At 47.8% G+C, this 19152-nt stretch overlaps 1 protein-coding gene across 4 annotated transcripts in view; it reads right to left on the bottom strand.

Moving 5' to 3' along the window:
* The window catches only part of cfap43 (cilia and flagella associated protein 43), an 87438-nt gene that overhangs the window by 25719 nt on the left and 42567 nt on the right, over nucleotides 1-19152 (bottom strand). For all 4 annotated transcript variants that reach the window (XM_033034190.1, XM_033034191.1, XM_033034192.1 and 1 more), the window contains exons 14-21: nucleotides 17428-17591; nucleotides 16401-16553; nucleotides 15644-15774; nucleotides 10234-10363; nucleotides 8277-8435; nucleotides 6325-6402; nucleotides 3968-4093; nucleotides 3349-3453 (exon numbers count right to left, since the gene is read on the bottom strand). In XM_033034190.1, coding sequence (XP_032890081.1) covers nucleotides 3349-3453; nucleotides 3968-4093; nucleotides 6325-6402; nucleotides 8277-8435; nucleotides 10234-10363; nucleotides 15644-15774; nucleotides 16401-16553; nucleotides 17428-17591 — 1046 coding nt within the window. The remainder of the gene's footprint in view (nucleotides 1-3348; nucleotides 3454-3967; nucleotides 4094-6324; nucleotides 6403-8276; nucleotides 8436-10233; nucleotides 10364-15643; nucleotides 15775-16400; nucleotides 16554-17427; nucleotides 17592-19152) is intronic.

The following is a 19152-nucleotide window of genomic DNA, read 5'->3' as shown; positions in this document are numbered from 1 at the left end:
GGTGCTCACTAACACTACAACATCCCTACCTTGTGTACACCGGATCTCCATTACATACCACATACCACTCCCCCTTGGTACATTCAACCCACAACATCCCTGCCTTGTGTATGCCGGCTCTCCACCGTACATCTCCCCCAATATTCACTCCGCAACGTCCCTGTACACCTGCTCTCCATCGCAGGCCACACACCCCGCGTAACTAACCCCCAACATCCCTTGTGTATATCTGATCTCCACCCCACTCCACACACCCCTCATGTTCCTGTGTTGTACAATAGCTGTCCATTCCTGGCCTCTGTACATAAACCCACAATGTCCCCGCCTTGTATAACCACCCCTTCATCACACACCACACACCCCCAGTACACAACGTTCCTCTCTTCTGTACAGTAACTCTCCATCGCAACCTTCTCCCATATAGACCAATTCTGCAACGCCCCTTGGCCCTTCCTCAAGTAAGTACCTCTGCTCTACTCCACCTGCCAGTCTTCACTATCACTCCCGGAGAACATTAACTCTGCATCTTTCCGCCATAAGGTTCAGGAGTGCATCGCTCCTTTTACATCTACACTCCCTCTCATAGAACATAAAACACTGCAGACAGGAACAGTCTCTTCAGCGCACATGGATCGCAACATCTGGAGTAAATGTAAACAGGAAACATAAAAATGCTTTGAGCTCTGAAGACTTTCGCATTTTAATTAGAAGGCAGGAAACACTGTGATATGTGTCCAATGCAAACACATTCAAAATACAAAGTATCATTGTTAATCTAACCAGAAAATTATAATTAATGTAAATAGCAGTATTTTATTGCTGAAAGTGAAATTGGGGAAAATGCTAGTCCCCGATGTTAATTTAATAATTATATCTCTGAAACCATTATTGCTGGAGTAACTCAGCGGATAAGCCACCATCTCAGGACAACATGGAAAGGTGATGTTTCTCCAGTCTAAAGAACGGTCCCAACCTTAAATGTCACCCATCCTTTTCCTCCAGAGATGCTGCCTGACCTGCTGAGGTACTCCAGTACTTTGTGTCTATCATGGGGAATGTGTTTATGTTTTACCCTGTGCTCCATTTAATTTTTGAATGACTATGAGGAAAAAAAGTGTACCAAAATCAAGGTGTATCAACAATCTCTGTCCCCCTCTCTCTGGTATGTTACACTGCCATTGAGGAAATAGTATATAATAGAACCGCTTGGATAGTGACTTTTATATAAGCTAGGTAATTTGTAAAAGAAAAGCTTAAGGTTTTCAGAAACACATCTCCTAAAGATAATAAAGTATAAAGAAACACATACAGCGAACAAATGAATAACAACATAGAAACACTAATCTGAACCTGCATAGCTTAGTTTATTGCTTTGAAGCAATTATAACTGGAGGAAATTATGTTTGATATAATTTTGTGTTGAGGAATGGATTACTGAATAGGGCATCTTCTTAGGCCAGAGGTCATCTGCTCTTTATCTATGGCACATTCTTGAGCTCTGCGTGTAACATAAAGATGAAGAGTTATGGCTGTTTATGCTGAGTTCGAGACAGAATTCAAGGCTGAGAGATAATAGATTCTGTGGTTAGCTTTGGCTATGTTAAATTATAATGAGGTTGAGATAAGGGATTGAGACGCTGTTCTTTTGAGGTAATGATCTGAAATTGTAAATTTACCGTGTTCTATAATATTTGTAAAAGGCCTTGCAGAGAGATTAAAAATCCATCTCCCAGAGATAGCAGGAGAAGGGGAGGCTGTAAATTAAGAATGAAGCTGTATCCTGGCACCAAACACTTATCAATTAAGTTGACAGATTAACGACCCATGTATGCTTGGAGTTGGGAGGTATGTGTGGGTTTTGAATTTAACTTAGAAGCTGTGTAATTTGGCGAACTCATATAATTAATGTTTATATTACATAGGTAATAGTATTTTAAACTGTGTAAAATTGTAGCGAAACCATTTATGAAATGTATTGTGTCTAGGTAGGATTGTAAACATTAGACTCTGTTTAGATTTATAAAAATATTTTTCTTCTTGGTATGGAAAGCGTGTTTTGTTTGTATGACTTGTGTTATCATTGTATTACATATGTATCTTATATTTTGAGGAGTGATCTTTGATAATTGAGCCTACTGGGGTTTTGCTGTGTTGAAATAAAATTATTCTAAACAAAGTTAAACCACAGGCGAACAAAAGTTGTAAAATGAGGCCAGAGGAGGGGGGGGATCATGTGACTGCTGTTGCAAATCACCAGAAGGACTCAGATGATTGGTTGCTAGTTTGTCATACCCTCAGAAATGTCTAAGACCTATATAAATGCCATGAGTTTGTATCAAAGTCACCAATTCTCTGGACCTGCCCCAGAGCTTTCAGCTCTGTGTTGGAAGGTTCAGAGACTAGTCTCAGCTGAATAAAGAATCGATTTCAACAGCTACAAGCGTTTGAGTCAAGTTGACCTTAGATTGACAAAAGAACTCAGTTTAACACCAGCTCCCGGGTACTGTAGCTCTCTGATACCCCTCCCCTGGGTATATCTACTGGCGCTGAAGCCCAGTCCACTTGAACACTAAAGGGCCTGTCCCACTTGGGCGTCATTTGCGCGTCATTTACGCAACATCCGCTTTGTGACGCGCGCATGGCGCGTGGTGAGGCGTGGTGGCGTATGTAGTGACGTGCGGTAACGCGCGGCGCCCAGGGATTTTGGAATGCTCAAAATCCTTGTGCTCCACCTGCGTGACATATCCCTTGCGCAAGCTGACGTACTGATGGTGTACGCTGACGTACTGACTGCGTACGTGTAGCGTGTGGTGACGCATGGTTACGCATGGTGACACACGAACATTGCCTATGCTAATTTAGTATGCATCACCGTGCGTCAACATCCGTAACCATGCGCTGCCCGTACGCCATCGGCGCGCCATTTGCATGTCGTTTGAGCGCTGCACCACATGACCACCCGTGGTATAAAGCGCGTGTAGTTTTGAAAAATTTTCACTGGGAAAATCCTTGCCACGGAGATCGGGCTAAGTACGAATGACATCGCAAATGGCTCCCAAAAGAAGCGGGGCCCTCAAGAGCAATTGGTGCGCGACTGTCGTACTGCTAGACAATTTTCGGGCGACAGTCGCGCATCGGTCACTACCGGCCTGTCGCGTAAATGACGCGCAAATGACACCCAAGTAGGACAGGCCCTTAAGTTTCCATGCATTCCTGCATTCCATCCCTGACCCAGCGACCCAGAGAGAGCTGCTCCCATGAACCTGGTGTGGAGAGAGAGCCAGGCCTGTCCACCCCAAGGCTCACTGGGCACAGGCTGCTGCAGATTGCCCGCCATCTCCCCCTTACCTCCAGCATCCGGCCCTTCACTTCCATCTGGTCCCAGCACTCTCTCTTGATCACCTCCCGCAGGTACTGGTTGGCCAGGTTCGTCATCTCGATGGACTCGCGCACCTGTGGGCATGAAGGAACCTCGAGCAGGTCAGAGAGACTGTGTTACACAGTGGGCAGGACTCACACCAGCCTCTCCCCAGCCTGGGGGAGATGCATGCCCAGTGAGCTAGATGCCCGACTAACCATGATCCTGGGCACATGGGATGGGCATCACACATTGCTCCCAAAGATTCATCTGCACTGCAAAAAATTTGGCACACACTGCCACTGTGAATATATATTTCACATGCCAGGCACACACCTGGTGTATTCCCCATGGCTGATACCACTGTGGGGTGGAGTAGAGTAGAGGGGGTTGGAGAGTGTTATTAAAATTGTAGAATTCAGTGTTCATACCATTGGGTTGTAAGCTAACCATGTTGAAGAGACCTTTCTGTGTGAACCAAGCTTACACTAATTTTAATGTAAGGCTTTCCCATCAATGATTCAACGCAGACAAGCAATATGTTCTAACGCTGTTGCAAGATAACTCCGTGCATTGACCCGAGTGAAGCTCGCTGTCTCGGACACGCACCTTGGCCACCTTCTCCTCTCCCTCAACGTGCAGCTTCTTCTGCTCCTTCAGGTCCAGGTTAAACTCGTGCTGGTTCAGCCGCTCATTCGGAGGCACTCTCTCATTTTCCAGCATCATTAGATGGATCTGGGCAGAGGTAGAGAGGGGTGAGGCACGTTATACACAGCAGCGATCCACAGCAGTGATTCACAGCAGCTTCTTCGCCACTACCAGACTCTTGATACACCTCTCTTATGCTAAGGGTGCATTCCCCATCCCCCAGTCTACCTCATTGTGGCCCTTGCACTCTTTTACTTGCACTTCCTCTGTAACTCCAATGCCATATTCCAATAGACAATGGACAATAGGTACAGGAGTAGGCCATTCGGCCCTTCGAGCCAGCTATGTGATCATGGCTGATCATCCACAATCAGTACCCCGTTCCTGCCTTCTCCCCATATCCCCTGACTCCGCTATTTTTAAGAGCCCTATCTAGCTCTCTCTTGAAAGCATCCAGAGAACCTGCCTCCACTGCCCTCTGAGGCAGAGAATTCCAGACTCACCACTCTCTGTGAGAAAAAGTGTTTCCTCATCTCCGTTCTAAATGGCTTACTCCTTATTCTTAAACTGTGGCCCCTGGTTCTGGACTCCCCCAACATTGGGAACACGTTTCCTGCCTCTCGCGTGTCCAAACCCTTAACAATCTTATATGTTTCAATCCTTTTAACTCCAGAGTGTACAAGCCCAGCTGCTCCATTCTCTCAGCATATGACAATCCCGCCATCCCAGGAATTAACCTTGTAAACCTACGCTGCATTCCCTCAATAGCAAGAATGTCCTTCCTCAAATTAGGGGACCAAAGCTGCACACAATACTCCAGGTGTGGTCTCACTAGGGCTCTGTACAACTGCAGAAGGACCTCTTTGCTCCTATATTCGATTCCTCTTGTTATAAAGGCCAACATGCCATTTGCTTTCTTCACTGCCTGCTGTACCTGCATGCTTACTTTCATAGACTGATGTACAGGGACCCCCAGATCCCGTTGTACTTCCCGTTTTCTCAACTTGACGCCATTAAGATAGCAATCTGCCTTCCTGGTTTTGCTACCAAAGTGGATAACCTCACATTTATCCGCTTTAAACTTCATCTGCCATGCGTCTGCCCACTCCCCCAACCTGTCCAAGTCACCCTGTATTCTCATAGCATCCTCCTCACAGTTCACACTGCCACCCAGCATTGTGTCATCTGCAAATTTGCTAATGTTACTTTGAATGTTAATGTTACTTTCCAATTCCTTTTCTATCGCACAACCTGGATTGTACTCATAAATGGTACAATTTGCCTGGATAGCACAAACAAAACATTGTTTCATACGGGACCTTCACAATAATAAACCATACTAAGGCTTATAGGACAGCACTCATCCTTCTAGGACTAACATAGCCCTGACACCGATAGTGACCGGTCGGTCAAGTTCTATGGTTTCCCTTCAGAAAGAAGTTGGGTAACATTTGGTCTCTGATGTGTTCATGATCCTGAGGATGGCTAGAAATGAGGAATTATCTTGGATCCAACTACAACTTGTTCCTCAAAGTGTATTGATTGCATTGTGACTGGTTGCACTACGTCCTTCAGTTTTGCACTACTATGATTACCTAATCTTATGGTTATTAATTTCTTCTATTATTGATTATTGTATCTTTATCGGTGTGTTATTGTTACAATTAAGCACTCTTGACTGCTTTCAGTGACAGCTCCGACCCATGGGTCAGATAGTGAAGGCCATTCGGCCCTTCATGTGCTCCTTGACCAATGGAATCAGATTGCGTGGCAAACAGGGTCACCACTTTCCTGCCCTGTCTCGATCCAGTTCACTGGCTCGCTGAGTTCTCTGCCTCTGCTGCTTGGACCTTCTCCTTATTCTTTAGATCATAGAGATGCAGTGCGGACACAGGCCCTTTGGCCCACTGAGTCCATGCCAACCAGCGATCACCCTGTATACTAACAATGTCCTACGCGCTCTGATTCTCTTAGTGAGCAAAATTCCAAAGATTTCAGCCATGGAGGATGAAATTCTATATCTCTCTGAGTGCAGTAAAAGGCAAGGTCCTGCACTGAGAGGGGTGGGAAATGGTGTCTGTTGGATTGGGGAAGAGCATGGGCTCCACTGAAGCGCGAGGAGCAGGGAGCGTGGAGACTGCAGGGTGGCTGACCCTGGGAGCGGGAATCTGACTGACCCCCTTGTCTCAGTGAGGAGTGGGGGTTCTCCAGTCACTCTGCCTCAACTTCTGTAAATGTCCGAAGTCTGGCCCAAACCGGAGCAGCCGAAGCAGGACTGGCGGCCGTATTAAAAGGAGACGGATTCCGGGGCTACTCACCGTTTGACGAAGTTTCTTGATTCCTTCCCTTAGATGAGCTTTGACATCTGCGTGGTGGAAGTTGTCTTTCTTGATGGCCTGGAGAAATACAGATGTGACAATCAACCCGTAGCCATTTGTCAATCACGTCAATGGCCCAGAGTCAGCAGTGGCTCAGGCTCACAGCTCTGAAGATTAATGCCCCTGGTTTCTCTGTCCTCTGGGCAGCACCGTGTTAGCGACCAGCTCAGACCAGACCGGCGGTTAAAACTTGAGTTCAAGTTCCATTGGTCAAAAATAGAATTTAAACTATGAAGAAAAATGATGAATAACAATTCGGGTCAGGACGCTTCTTCAGTGGGTCTGAGGAAGGGTCTCAAGCCGAAATGCCACCCATCCTTTTGCTCCAGAGATGTTGCCTGACCCGCTGAGTGACTCCAGCACTTTGTGTCTACCTTTGGTATAAATCAGCATCTGCAGTTATTTGATTCGACAATTCAAATTAATTATCAGTGAAAATCTGAAGAAGGCTCCCGACCCACAACGTCACATATCCATATCCTGAGAAGTGAAAACCTAAATAGAGAAATAGTTGGAATTCTATAAAACTGTATCATATCACAAAAGGGAGTTCTGCTATAATGGGCATTTCCACACTGCTAATTAGAAATAATGTGACTGAGGGGTTAGGGCACCATTTGAATTATATGGGCTGAATTGGTTATAATGCAAATTAGATTGAGAACCAGAGAACCATCTCAAAGTTACTTTGCAAATTGACAAGTAGAAAAAAATCTGTCTTGAAAAAAAGTTCAGAGACTGTTTCCATGTAACCTTCCTGCAGTAACCAGATGCCACTGTCTCTAAAGCTGTCAGTTTCGCCGCAGGGTGCCATGAGATTGACAAGCAATCGCTTCCATTGACACCTGTGCAACAATGCTCTATTAAACAATGTGAGACATACCCTCCGGTATTCTTAGCTTGCAGTACCAAAAATAAACTTAGAGCGATTTTAAAAATTGTTTGAAAATCCTGCGGGAAATATAACTTTGTTATTGCGAGTCTGAAACACTGCAATGCCTCACTCCCTTTTCTCCATTGACAAAATTGATTTTATAACGTGATGCTCTATAATGTGAGGTTTCCTGGTGATGTAAACATAGCAGAACTGCCTGTATACCCATTAAAGAAGGCCAACATTATGCCTCTGGTTGGGGCTGCTGAAGGCTCCTGACTTATTATGATTTACTGTATGTCAGGGAACGAGGGACGGACCATTGCGACTGAGTCTAACAACTGATTAGCTCGGACATCTGCCCACTGCCCACCCTGCCCCAGCTCCCACCCGCTTTACTGTTGTAGCCCCATCTCCATAACAGTGGCCGCTCCATCAGGGTCAGTAACGCGAGCCAAGATGGCACATGGGAACCCAGATTGGGAATCCAGACGGGCTGCTGGACTATAGCAGGCGTCATGATAGGCCTGGAGCCACAAATGGTTGTAGATGCTGGAGTCTTGAGCAAAAATTGGAGAAACTGATCTGACTACAGATGCTGAGTCCCACCAGCACTTTGTGTTCTGTTCAGGATTCCAGCATCTGCGGAAACATGGGTCTCCATTTTCCAGCAGTGGGATTAATTCACACAGTTTTGGGCCAATCTACCTCACTCTCTGCAGGATCGGTCCTTCCACCTCCTGTTCTGACCTGAGCGGTAGTCTTCCCTCAGGGTGCCCTTCTCTGCCAAGGACTTACTTCTAAATGACACACTATGCTTAAGTAATTCAGCGGGTCAGACAGCACCTCTAGAGGACATGGATAGGTGACGTTTCTCCAGTTTAAAGAAGGGTTCCAACCCGATACGTCACCTGTCCGTGTTCTCCAGAGATGCTGCCTGACACGCTGAGCTACTCCAGCATTTAGTGTCTTTTTTGTAAACCAGCATCTGCAGTTTCTTGTTTCTCCAAGGACTTACTTCTTTATTCTTTATTTCCAGCCAGGTTTCCTCCAACGAAGTAGTCGACCTTTCATCGTTGAGCCGTTGGGATTCGGACATGGAGCCGTGGGAGATGACAGAGGCCATGGAGTATGTGGAGCTTTTGGATATGGGTAAGTGGGTGTCCTCCTTCCCATCCTGTGACACCAATGAAAGGGCACAGCATTAGAAATGACTGCAACCAAACGGGGGCATTTCCAACAACACAAATTGCATTAATATCGATTGCGTTCATTAAAACCTGCCACTGCTGTGTGCTGTAGACCTCCAGCAACAACGGCAATGCCAGGACCTCGGAAAATATGGATCATCTCCCATATCTTGGGGAACCGTGTCTTTTGGAAAGGCAGACGTTGATAATAAAAAAATTAATTGCTTTTGGCTTTCTGAGGATGTGATAATCTCATCCTATTGTTTGCTTCAGAGGCTTCAACTGACTGCAGCACAAGAGAGGCACAAGACTACATCACAGAATCACAGTTATAGTGATACAGACAAAAACAGGCCAATGCCTGTTAAATTTCTGACCAAGATGCCCCATCTAAACTAGTCCCACCTGCCCGCATTTGCCCCATATCCTTCTAAATCTAAACCTTTCTTATCCATGTATCAAATGTATCTTAAATGCTTTTACCTGTACCTGCCTCAACTACCTCCTCTGGTAGCTTGGCCCATATACCCACCACCCTCTGTGTGAAAAAGTTGACCCTTGAGTTCCTATTCTTTCCCCTCTCATTCTTGCTGAAGCCAAGCATTCTGTACGCATTCATAACCATGAACTTGGGGATTCCAAGATACTGTACCTCCGCACATCAACGCTGTTAAGGGTCTTGCCATTAACTGTATAACCTGCACTTACATTTAACCTCCCAAAGTGCAACACCTTGTAGTAAACTCCATCTGCCATTTCTCCACCCATTTCTGCAGCTGATCTATATCCCTCTGTATCTTCTGACAGCCTTTCTCACTGTCTGCAACTCCTTCAAATTTGGTGTCATCAGCAAAGTTACTCACCAACCCATCAACATTAAAGTCATTTATACATATCATAATTAGTAGAAGTCCCAGCACAGATTCCTGTGGAACTCCACTGGTCACAGGCCACCAACCAGAATATCTTCCTTCCACTACAACCCTCTATCTTCGAAGAATCAGACAGTGTTGAATCCGTACGACCAAATCAGCGTGAATCCTGTGCATCTTAAACTTCTGGCTCGTTTATGTACCAACAGTGACTTTATCAAAAGCCTTACTAAAATCCATGAATGCAACATCCACCGTCCTTCATCAATCTCCTCCGTCACCTCAATGAATCAAAGCATTCTCAAAGCTTCCTTGAAAATTGCATTTCTACTCACTGAAGGAGATCCCAGACCTGTGACTGCTCAGAATGGAGGAAGAGAATTTACGGTCCTCAGACAAGAGCACCCAGAAGCCCAAACTCGAGGGCGAGAGAGGGGACCCAGTCCCAATTGCCTCATTCACCAAATCCTACCCCACTTGGGTCTGTGGGGCCCACTCCATCAGTCACCTGAGACCCACAGAGCAGACAATCCTGGGCCCTAGGGGATGTCTAAGGAGGAGCCACCCTTCATCATTACTGGTTGCACATTCACCCACCCAATAATCTGGGTCCTGACCTGAAACGTCACCCATCCATGTTCTCCAAAGATGCTGCCTGACCTACTGAGTTACTCCAGCACCTTGCGCCTGGGGTTCTGCTCGCTCAACCTCCCCTTCCTTGAGAGCTCCCTGAATCAAGCTCCCCAGAGCCACCATGGGACATCTTCCTCTGTTGAGGGAGGTACATAAATGAAAGAGGTTGATATTATTTGGTCTTCTGCCAGGCCAGTCATTGCAAACTAATTAGGCAGTCACAGCAACAAGAACGATAGCAGTTGTACTTATGCACGTTGAACTCAGCACTATTCTTCACCAATTGATGCTTCTGTTCAATCAGGTCCAGCACTTTGTTCTCTGTCTTGGAGGTCTGACTCAGCAATGAAAATGTTGAGACACTGAATTCTATTGCTGCCTTAGTCCGCAATGTGTTCTCCGTGTCAAACCTAAAGAAAACAAATTTTGTCAGTGGGGCAGGGAAAAAGTGGCCAAAGCCAGGCTGAGAGGTCAGAGCGAGCGACAGGGGAGCCTGGTTGAGCGATGACATGGATGGTGGTCCTGGCCATGGGGAAAGTTAGATGTAGAGAAGATATCTTGTGCGGAGGGAACCAGAACCAGGGACCGCAGCCAGTCACTAACAAATGTCACAGAAAATTAGTCACAAAACTACACAGCACAGAAACAGGCCCTTCGGCCCACCTTGTCGACATTGACCAAGTTGGCATTTGGGTTAATTCCATTTGCCTGCATTTGGCCCATACCCCTTCCTACATATCTGACCAAATATCTTTTAAAATACATAATTGTATCCACTTTTATAGCTTCCTCTGGCAGCTCATTTCAGATACAAACTAGTCTCCGAGTAAAAATGTTGCCCCTGAGGATCTTCTTAAATCTTTCCCCTCACACCTTAATCCTGTGCCCTCTAGTTTTAGAGTCCTCTATCTTGGGAACAGGAATGTAAGCGTTCACTTTATCCATGCCCTTTATAATCTTGTACACCCCAATCAGGTCAACTCAACTTAATCTTGTACACCCCAATCCTACGCAAATAAGAAAAGTCCCAGCCTATCCTACGAAGCCCGCAAGCCCAGCTAACATCATGGTGAGTCTCTACTGCACCCTTTTCAGCTTAATATTATTCGCAATCCAAGAAAAAATCTTTAGCCAGAGAGAGGGAAGAATGTGGAATCCACCCCTCATAGAGAGTAGGGTGAAAGGCTGGATAAACATATAGGAGAAAGGTAGACACAAAATGCTGGAGTAACTCAGCGGGTGAGGCAGCATCTCTGGAGAGAAGGAATGGGCGACGTTTCGGGTCGAGGTCCTTCTTCAGACTGATATCAGGGGAGGGGGCAGGGCAAAGACAGAATGTAGTCAGAGACAGTAACCCTAACTGGGAACTGGGAAGGGGAAGGGGATGGAGAGAGGAAGTAAGGGCTTTCTGAAGTTAGAGAAGTCAATGTTCATACCGCTACACAAGCAAAATATGAGGTGCTGTTTCTCCAATTTGTGCTGGGCCTCATTCTGACAGTGCAGGAGGCCCAGTACAGAAAGGTCAGTGTGGGAATGGGAGGGGGAGTTGAAGTGCTCAGCCACTGGGAGATCAGGTAGATTAAGAAGGACTGAGCGGAGGTGTTCAGTGAAACGATCGCTGAGCCTGCGCTGGGTCTCGCCGATGTAGAGAAGTTGACACCTGGAACAGTGATGAGGTTGGAGGGGGTGCGAGTTGACACCTGAAATAGTAGATGAGGTTTGAGGAGGTGCAGGTGAACCTCTGCCTGACCTGGAAAGACTGTTTGGGTTCTTGGATGGAATCGAGGGGGGGAGGTAAAGGGACAGGCGTTGCATCTCCTGTGGTTGCAGGGGAAAGTACCTGGGGAGGGGATGGTTTGGGTGGGAGGGGACGAATTGACCAGAGAGTTCCGGAGGGAATGGTCTCTGTGGAAAGCAGAAAGGGGTGGAAATGGGAACATGTGGCCAATAGTGGGATCCCGCTGTTTTCTGATGGGGTGGAAGGTGAGGACAAGGGTGACTCTGCCTTGACTACACTTCTTCTCACCCTGTTTCCTGTAAAATCCTCCACGATGAAGACCTCTTCTTCCGTCGCCTCCTCCTCTGGGCCTTTTTCTATGGGAAGGAATCCTCACCATCCAGTGATGACACCTTCTCCCGTTTTCAACGGACCCCGTCCTCTTGGACTTCCCCGGATGCCCTCTACCTTTTCATTTCCAACTGCTGGCGGGACATCAACCACCTCAAATTTTCCACTCCCCTTCCTCATTCAAACCTTTCCCCCCCTGATCGTACAGCCCTCCGCTCACTCTGCAGCAACTCCGACTGGAGAATCAAACACACCGACAAGGGAGGTGCCGTGGTAGTCTGGCGCGCTGACCTCTACTGGACTGAGGCCAGGCAACAACTCTCAGACACCTCCTCCTACTTATAGAAACATAGAAACATAGAAATTAGGTGCAGGAGTAGGCCATTCGGCCCTTCGAGCCTGCACCGCCATTCAATATGATCATGGCTGATCATCCAACTCAGTATCCCGTACCTGCCTTCTCTCCATACCCTCTGATCCCCTTAGCCACAAGGGCCACATCTAACTCCCTCTTAAATATAGCCAATGAACTGGCCTCGACTACCCTCTGTGGCAGAGAGTTCCAGAGATTCACCACTCTCTGTGTGAAAAAAGTTCTTCTCATCTCGGTTTTAAAGGATTTCCCCCTTATCCTTAAGCTGTGACCCCTTGTCCTGGACTTCCTCAACATCGGGAGCAATCTTCCTGCATCTAGCCTGTCCAACCCCTTAAGAATTTTATAAGTTTCTATAAGATCCCCTCTCAATCTCCTAAATTCTAGAGAGTATAAACCAAGTCTATCCAGTCTTTCTTCATAAGACAGTCCTGACATCCCAGGAATCAGTCTGGTGAACCTTCTCTGCACTCCCTCTATGGCAATAATGTCCTTCCTCAGATTTGGAGACCAAAACTGTACGCAATACTCCAGGTGTGGTCTCACCAAGACCCTGTACAACTGCAGTAGAACCTCCCTGCTCCTATACTCAAATCCTTTTGCTATGAAAGCTAACATAGCATTCGCTTTCTTCACTGCCTGCTGCACCTGCATGCCTACTTTCAATGACTGGTGAACCATGACACCCAGGTGTCGATGCATCTCCCCTTTTCCTAGTCGGCCACCATTTAGATAATAGTCTGCTTTCCTGTTTTTGCCACCAAAATGGATAACCTCACATTTATCCACATTATTCAGATTCAGATTCAGATTCAGATTCAATTTTAATTGTCATTGATCATGGCTGATTGGTTATACTGCATCTGCCAAACATTTGCCCACTCACCCAGCCTATCCAAGTCACCTTGCAGTCTCCTAGCATCCTCCTCACAGCTAACACTGCCCCCCAGCTTAGTGTCATCCGCAAACTTGGAGATATTGCCTTCAATTCCCTCATCCAGATCATTAATATATATTGTAAATAGCTGGGGTCCCAGCACTGAGCCTTGCGGTACCCCACTAGTCACTGCCTGCCATTGTGAAAAGGACCCGTTTACTCCTACTCTTTGCTTGGCCCATGACTCCACAGACAAGCACCAGGCCTTAATCTCAAGCACCATTACTAATTTCATCACTTCCGCTCTCTACCCTCCAAAACCTCCAACCTTATCGTTCCCCAGCCCCGCACGGCCCGATTTTATCTTATTCCCAAAATCCACAAAAAGAACTGTCCTGGCAGACCTATTGTTTCTGCTTGATCATGTCCCACCGAATTGTCCAACTGACTCCATCCTATCCCCCAGTCCAATCCCTCCCTACCTATGTGCTACCTCACATGCTCTTCGTCTTCTCAATTACCTCAGTTTTCCAGGCCCCCACTCCCTCATCTTTACTATGGATATCCAGTCACTCTACACCTCCATACTCCACTAGGAGGGTCTTAAACACTCCGTTTCTTCCTCGGCCGCAGAACCAGCCAATTTCCTTCTATTAATACTCTCCTCCACCTAGCAGAGCTGGTCCTTACCCTCAACAACTTCTCCTTCGATTCCTCCCACTTCCTCCAAATCCAAGGCATAGCTATGGGCACTCACATGGGCCCCAGCTATGCCTGCCTCTTTGTAGTGTAGGTCGAACAATCCGTGTTCCAGGTGTACGCTGGCCGATCCCCGAACTCAACCTCCACTACATTGATGACTGCATTGGTGCTTCCTCCTGCACCCATGCAGAACTGACTGACTTCATCAACTTCACCACTAATTTCCATCCTGCACTCAAATTCACTTGGACCATCTCCGACATCTCCCTACCGTTTCTAGATCTCACTGTCTCCATCACATGAAACAGACTATTGACCGGCATCTACTACAAACCTACTGACTCCCATAGATATCTTGACTACACTTCTTCCCACCCTGCTTCCTGTAAAGACTATCCCCTACTCCCAATTCCTCCGTCTACTCTGCATCTGCGCCCAGGATGAGGTGTTCCATACCAGGGCATCGGAGATGTTCTCATTCTTTAGGGAATGGGGTTTCCCCTCTTCCATTATAGATGAGGTTCTCACTAGGGTCTTCTCGATATACCGCTGCTCCGCACTTACTCCCCCTAGCCCCATTCGTAACAAGGACAGAATCCCCCTTGTCCTCACCTTCCACCCCATCAGCCGTCGCATACAGCATATAATCCTCCCAACATTTTCGCCACCTCCAACGGGATCCCACTACTGGCCACATCTTCCAATCTCCACCCCTTTCTGCTTTCCGCAGTGGCCGTTCCCTCCGGAACTCCCTGGTCAACTCGTCCCTACCCACCGAAATCACCCCCTCCCCAGGTACTTTCCCCTGCAACCCCAGGAGATGCAACGCCTATCCATTTACCTCCCCCCCCTCGATTCCATCCAAGAACCCAAACAGTCTTTCCAGGTGAGGCAGAGGTTCACTTGCAACTCCTCCAACCTACTGTTTCCGCTGGTCCAGGTGACAACTTCTCTACATCGGCGAGACCCAGCGCAGGCTCGGCGACCATTTCACTGAACACCTCCGCTCAGTCCGTCTTAACCTATCTGATCTCCCAGTGGCTCAGCACTTCAACTTCCCCTCCCATTCCCAATCCCAATCTGACCTTTCTGTCCTGGGCCTCCTCCATTGTCATTGCCACGCAAATTGGAGGAACAGCAACTCATATTTTGCGTGGGTAGTTTACACCCCAGCGGTATGAACATTGACTTCTCTAACTTCAGATAGCCCTTGCTTTCTCTCTCCATCCCCTTCCCCTTCCCAGTTTTCCCACTAGTCTTACTGTCTCTGACTACATTCTATCTTTGTCTTGCCCCCTACCCTGTTATCAGTCTGAAGAAGGGTCTCGGCCCGAAACGTCGCCCATTTCTTCTCTCCAGAGATGCTGCCTCACCCGCTGAGTCACTCCAGCATTTTGTGTCTACCTTCGATTTAAACTAGCATCTGCAGTTCTTTCTTATACATATAGGAGAAAGGAATGGGATCATTTAATGGGGTTAGCTGAAATAGGTTGTGAGTTTTATGTGATTAAGACTCCTCCAACTCTCTACCCCGACTAAACCAAGACTGAGGGAGCTTTCTTGGGACAGGGCAGATGGAGTTAAAGTCCAGAACAGTTATGATTTAATGGGAGGAAGAGGTTGGAAGGACTAAATGTCCTCTTCTTAATTCCCATCATCAGGTCACCTACTTTGACGAAAAGCAGATGAGAGTGCCGTCATGAATGCCAGTGGTCAGAACTGTCTGCCGATCCAAGGAAAAGTCCACCGACCTCACTCCCCCGGAGTGGTACGAGTGACACTGGGTCTCGAAGTTAATCTCCTGGGGATAGGAAACAGTCGGGTGGTTATCTGCAAACAGTTCAATTCCAGCTCCCGCTCAACCAACTCCAGAGGGGATTATACTCAATTTAGATTCTAAAATGTAAGCAAAAACGTCACCATCAGAGTAAAGTGAGGAGGTGTGTGGGAGGGGAATGTGGAGCTTGAGGTGGATGGGGGGAGCGAGGGGTGGAAGCTTGGGGAGGGCAGTCGGAGGTGGAGCTGGGGGGAGCAGGGGGGCAACTTTGGGGGGAGCTTGGGGGTGCAGCTTGGAGGGAGAGCTTGAGGGGGAAGTTGGGTGTGGGGGGCTGGGGGGGGGTGGTTGGGGGGGGGGGGCTTTGGGGTGGGGAGCTTGGTTAGGAGGGGGTGTTTGAGAATCTGCTATATGTTGAGCAAAACACAAAGTGCTGGAGGAACTCAGCGAGTTTGATACAACCTGTGGAGGGAATGGACCAATGTTGTTTTAGGTTGGGACCCTTCTGAACTGATTCCCTCCACAGATGCTGCCCGACCCATCAAACTTCTCCTGCACTGTGTTTTGCTCGGGATTCCAGTGGCTGCAATTCCCCACGAGGTGTATATTGCCGCTCCACCTCAGTGGCGTTGACGCCCCACACTGCTGCTCACCATGCTGTTGGCATCTCTGATCTGAATGAATCCATCCCTGGCTGCAGAAGCCAAGTATTCTTGATCCTGGGAGAGGTGGAGGAATCCATGTCCCAGCTGGTGGGCTTGCACCTTGACCTGGAGTATCAGGTTAAATGCTTTGTTGTTCACATCCTGGGCAGAGGGGGAGAGAGGGAAGGTGGTGAAATGAAACCAGCTGTGACTGGGATAAAACAGAGGGGACAGGGGGAGAGGGTAGAAGGAGAGAGGTGGGTAGAATGAGTGGGTCTTGAGTGCATCTGCATGGAAGAGTCAATGTTGGAGTGGGAGAGAAGGAAGGAAAACTGAGAGGCAATGGAGAGTATGTTTCAGAGAGTAATGGTGGGAAAAAGCAGGAAGGCGAGCATTATTACTGAACTGTGAGTGGTTGGGTGGTGTAAGAGAGAGGGGAGTGAGTGAGTTAGATTGGGAAGTGAGTAGGGTGTGAAAGTGGGGAGTGAGTATGCGTGGGAGAGTGAGAGTGGGGAATGACTGTGAGTGAGTGGGAAGTGGGTGAGTGGGGAATTAGTGTGTGAGAGTGGGGAGTGAGTGTGAGTGAGAGTGGGGAGTGAGTGAGCGTGAGAGAGTGGGGCAGATACGTGAGTGAGAGTGGGGAGTGAGTGAGCGTGAGCGAGTGGGGCAGATACGTGTGAGAGTGGGGAGTGAGTGAGTGTGAGCGAGTGGGGCAGATACGTGAGTGAGAGTGGGGAGGGTGTAAGAGAGTGAGTGAAAGAGTGGGGCGGGTGTGGTGAAAAAAGTGCATGTGAGTGATTGCACGAGCAGAGGAGGACAAAATGGCAAATGTAGGTGTGAGAGAGGGAGTGTGAGAGAGACAAGGTGAGAGAGAAGGTGAGTGAGAGAAAGACAGAGTGAGGGGGTGAGAGTGAAGGGTGAGAGAGCAGGAAGCATGTATGAGAGTAGGAAGGAAGCATGGCGAGTGGGTCGGGGCGGAGAGAGCAGGGAGAGTGTGGGGTGCGGAGATTGGGTGGGAGAGGGGGGTCAGAGTTACCTTGATGATCTTGTACTTGTGGATGCTGCGGGTCTGACTGCAGAACCCGTACAGATTATCCTCGCTGTCATGGACTGCAGAGGTGAGGGGCAGCCTGTTATGACAGGACATCTTCTTAATGGCCACATCACTCATCATTCCTCGGTTATTGATGTACGTTGAAGCTGAACAATAAATGAACAAGATGGAACTTAATCAGTAGAACAACATCAAATGCACACAAACACACACACACACTTACACACACACGCACACGCACACGCCAGTCTCTCCATGCAAGCATATACACCGATCTCTGCATACTCACCCGTCTCTGCCAGAAATTGTATGCCAGGCTACAAAACTGTGTCTCGGACAATGCAATGAGCACCACAGTGGCCCCACAGTCCTCTCTCCCTTCCTGTTCACCATCTACACCTCGGACCTCAAATATAACTCTGTCTCCTGCCACCTGCAGAAGTATTCAGATGACTCTGCAATTGCGGGCTGCATCAATGAGGGGAGGGACACTGAATTTACCTGCAGCTCAACACTGACAAGACTAAGTTGTGGTGAACTTTAGGAGGAGAGGAATACCCCTGTCTCCATCAATGGTGTGAATATGCAGTTTACCAGTAGTGTACCTGGACAGTAAACTGGACTGGTCCAGGAACGCTGAGGCTCTGTACAAGAAGGGACAGCACCAGCTGTACTTTTTGAGAAGACTCCGCTCCTTGAACGTCTGCAGTAAGATGCTGCAGATGTTCTACCAATCGGTGGTAGCTAGTGCCATCCTCTTCGCTGCCGTGTGCTGGGGCAGCAGGGTGAAGGCTGCGGACGCCAATAGGATCAACAAATTCATCAGGAAGGCTGGCTCAGTCCTGGGGGTGGAGTTGGATTCATAGGAGGTGGTCTTGGAGGGGAGGATGCTCCTCAAACTGCAGAACATCCTGGACAATACAGCTCAGCCCTCCATGACACATTTGGTCAACCTGAGGAGTACCTTCAGCAACAGACTGGATCCACTAAGATGCAGAACAGAACGCCACAGGAGATCCTTCTTCTCCGAGGCTAACAAACTGTACAACTCCTCCTTCCATCATGGGGTAGACTGAGACTGATTCCTTCCCCCCCCCCCCCTCCATTCCTCCTCAATCTTTGCACATCCCCAATCCTTTCCACTCGTCACTTTAATTTCATGTTTCATATATTTTGTGTTTTAATGACCGTTGGCAGATCAATTTCCCTCCTGAGATGAATAAAGTTATATTGGATCGCATCGCATCGTACGGTATTGAAAACTGCAAACGATGGGCACACACCAATCCCCGTGTGGACTCGTGACACCACGTAAGTGGCGAGGCTTTGATCAGCAGTTAAGGGTTTTGTAGAGTTAAGTTATCAGGAACGTAACACCAGTACCTAGACTAATGATGCTGCCTCTACCCACATGGACGACAAGGGCTTCAGGTGTAGGGGAACCACTACCTGCAGGCTCCTCTTGCATATCAGGGAATGGAGTGCAGAAGTTAGGGTGTAATGTTGCAGTTGTACCATAGTTGGAGGGGACATTTGGAGTATTGTGTTCAGTTTTGGTCGCCATGCTGTAGGAAACATGGCATTAAGCCGGAAGGAGTAGAGAGAGATTTATGAGGATGTTGCCAGGACCCGATGGTCTGAGCAAAATGAAGAGGTTGAGCAGGCTAGGAGAATGAATGGTGATCATACAGAGGTGTATAAAATTAT

The sequence above is a fragment of the Amblyraja radiata genome, chromosome 15 (genome assembly GCF_010909765.2).
Source record: "Amblyraja radiata isolate CabotCenter1 chromosome 15, sAmbRad1.1.pri, whole genome shotgun sequence".
Classification (NCBI taxonomy): domain Eukaryota; kingdom Metazoa; phylum Chordata; class Chondrichthyes; order Rajiformes; family Rajidae; genus Amblyraja; species Amblyraja radiata.
This window is presented reverse-complemented; position numbering and strand designations above follow the sequence as displayed.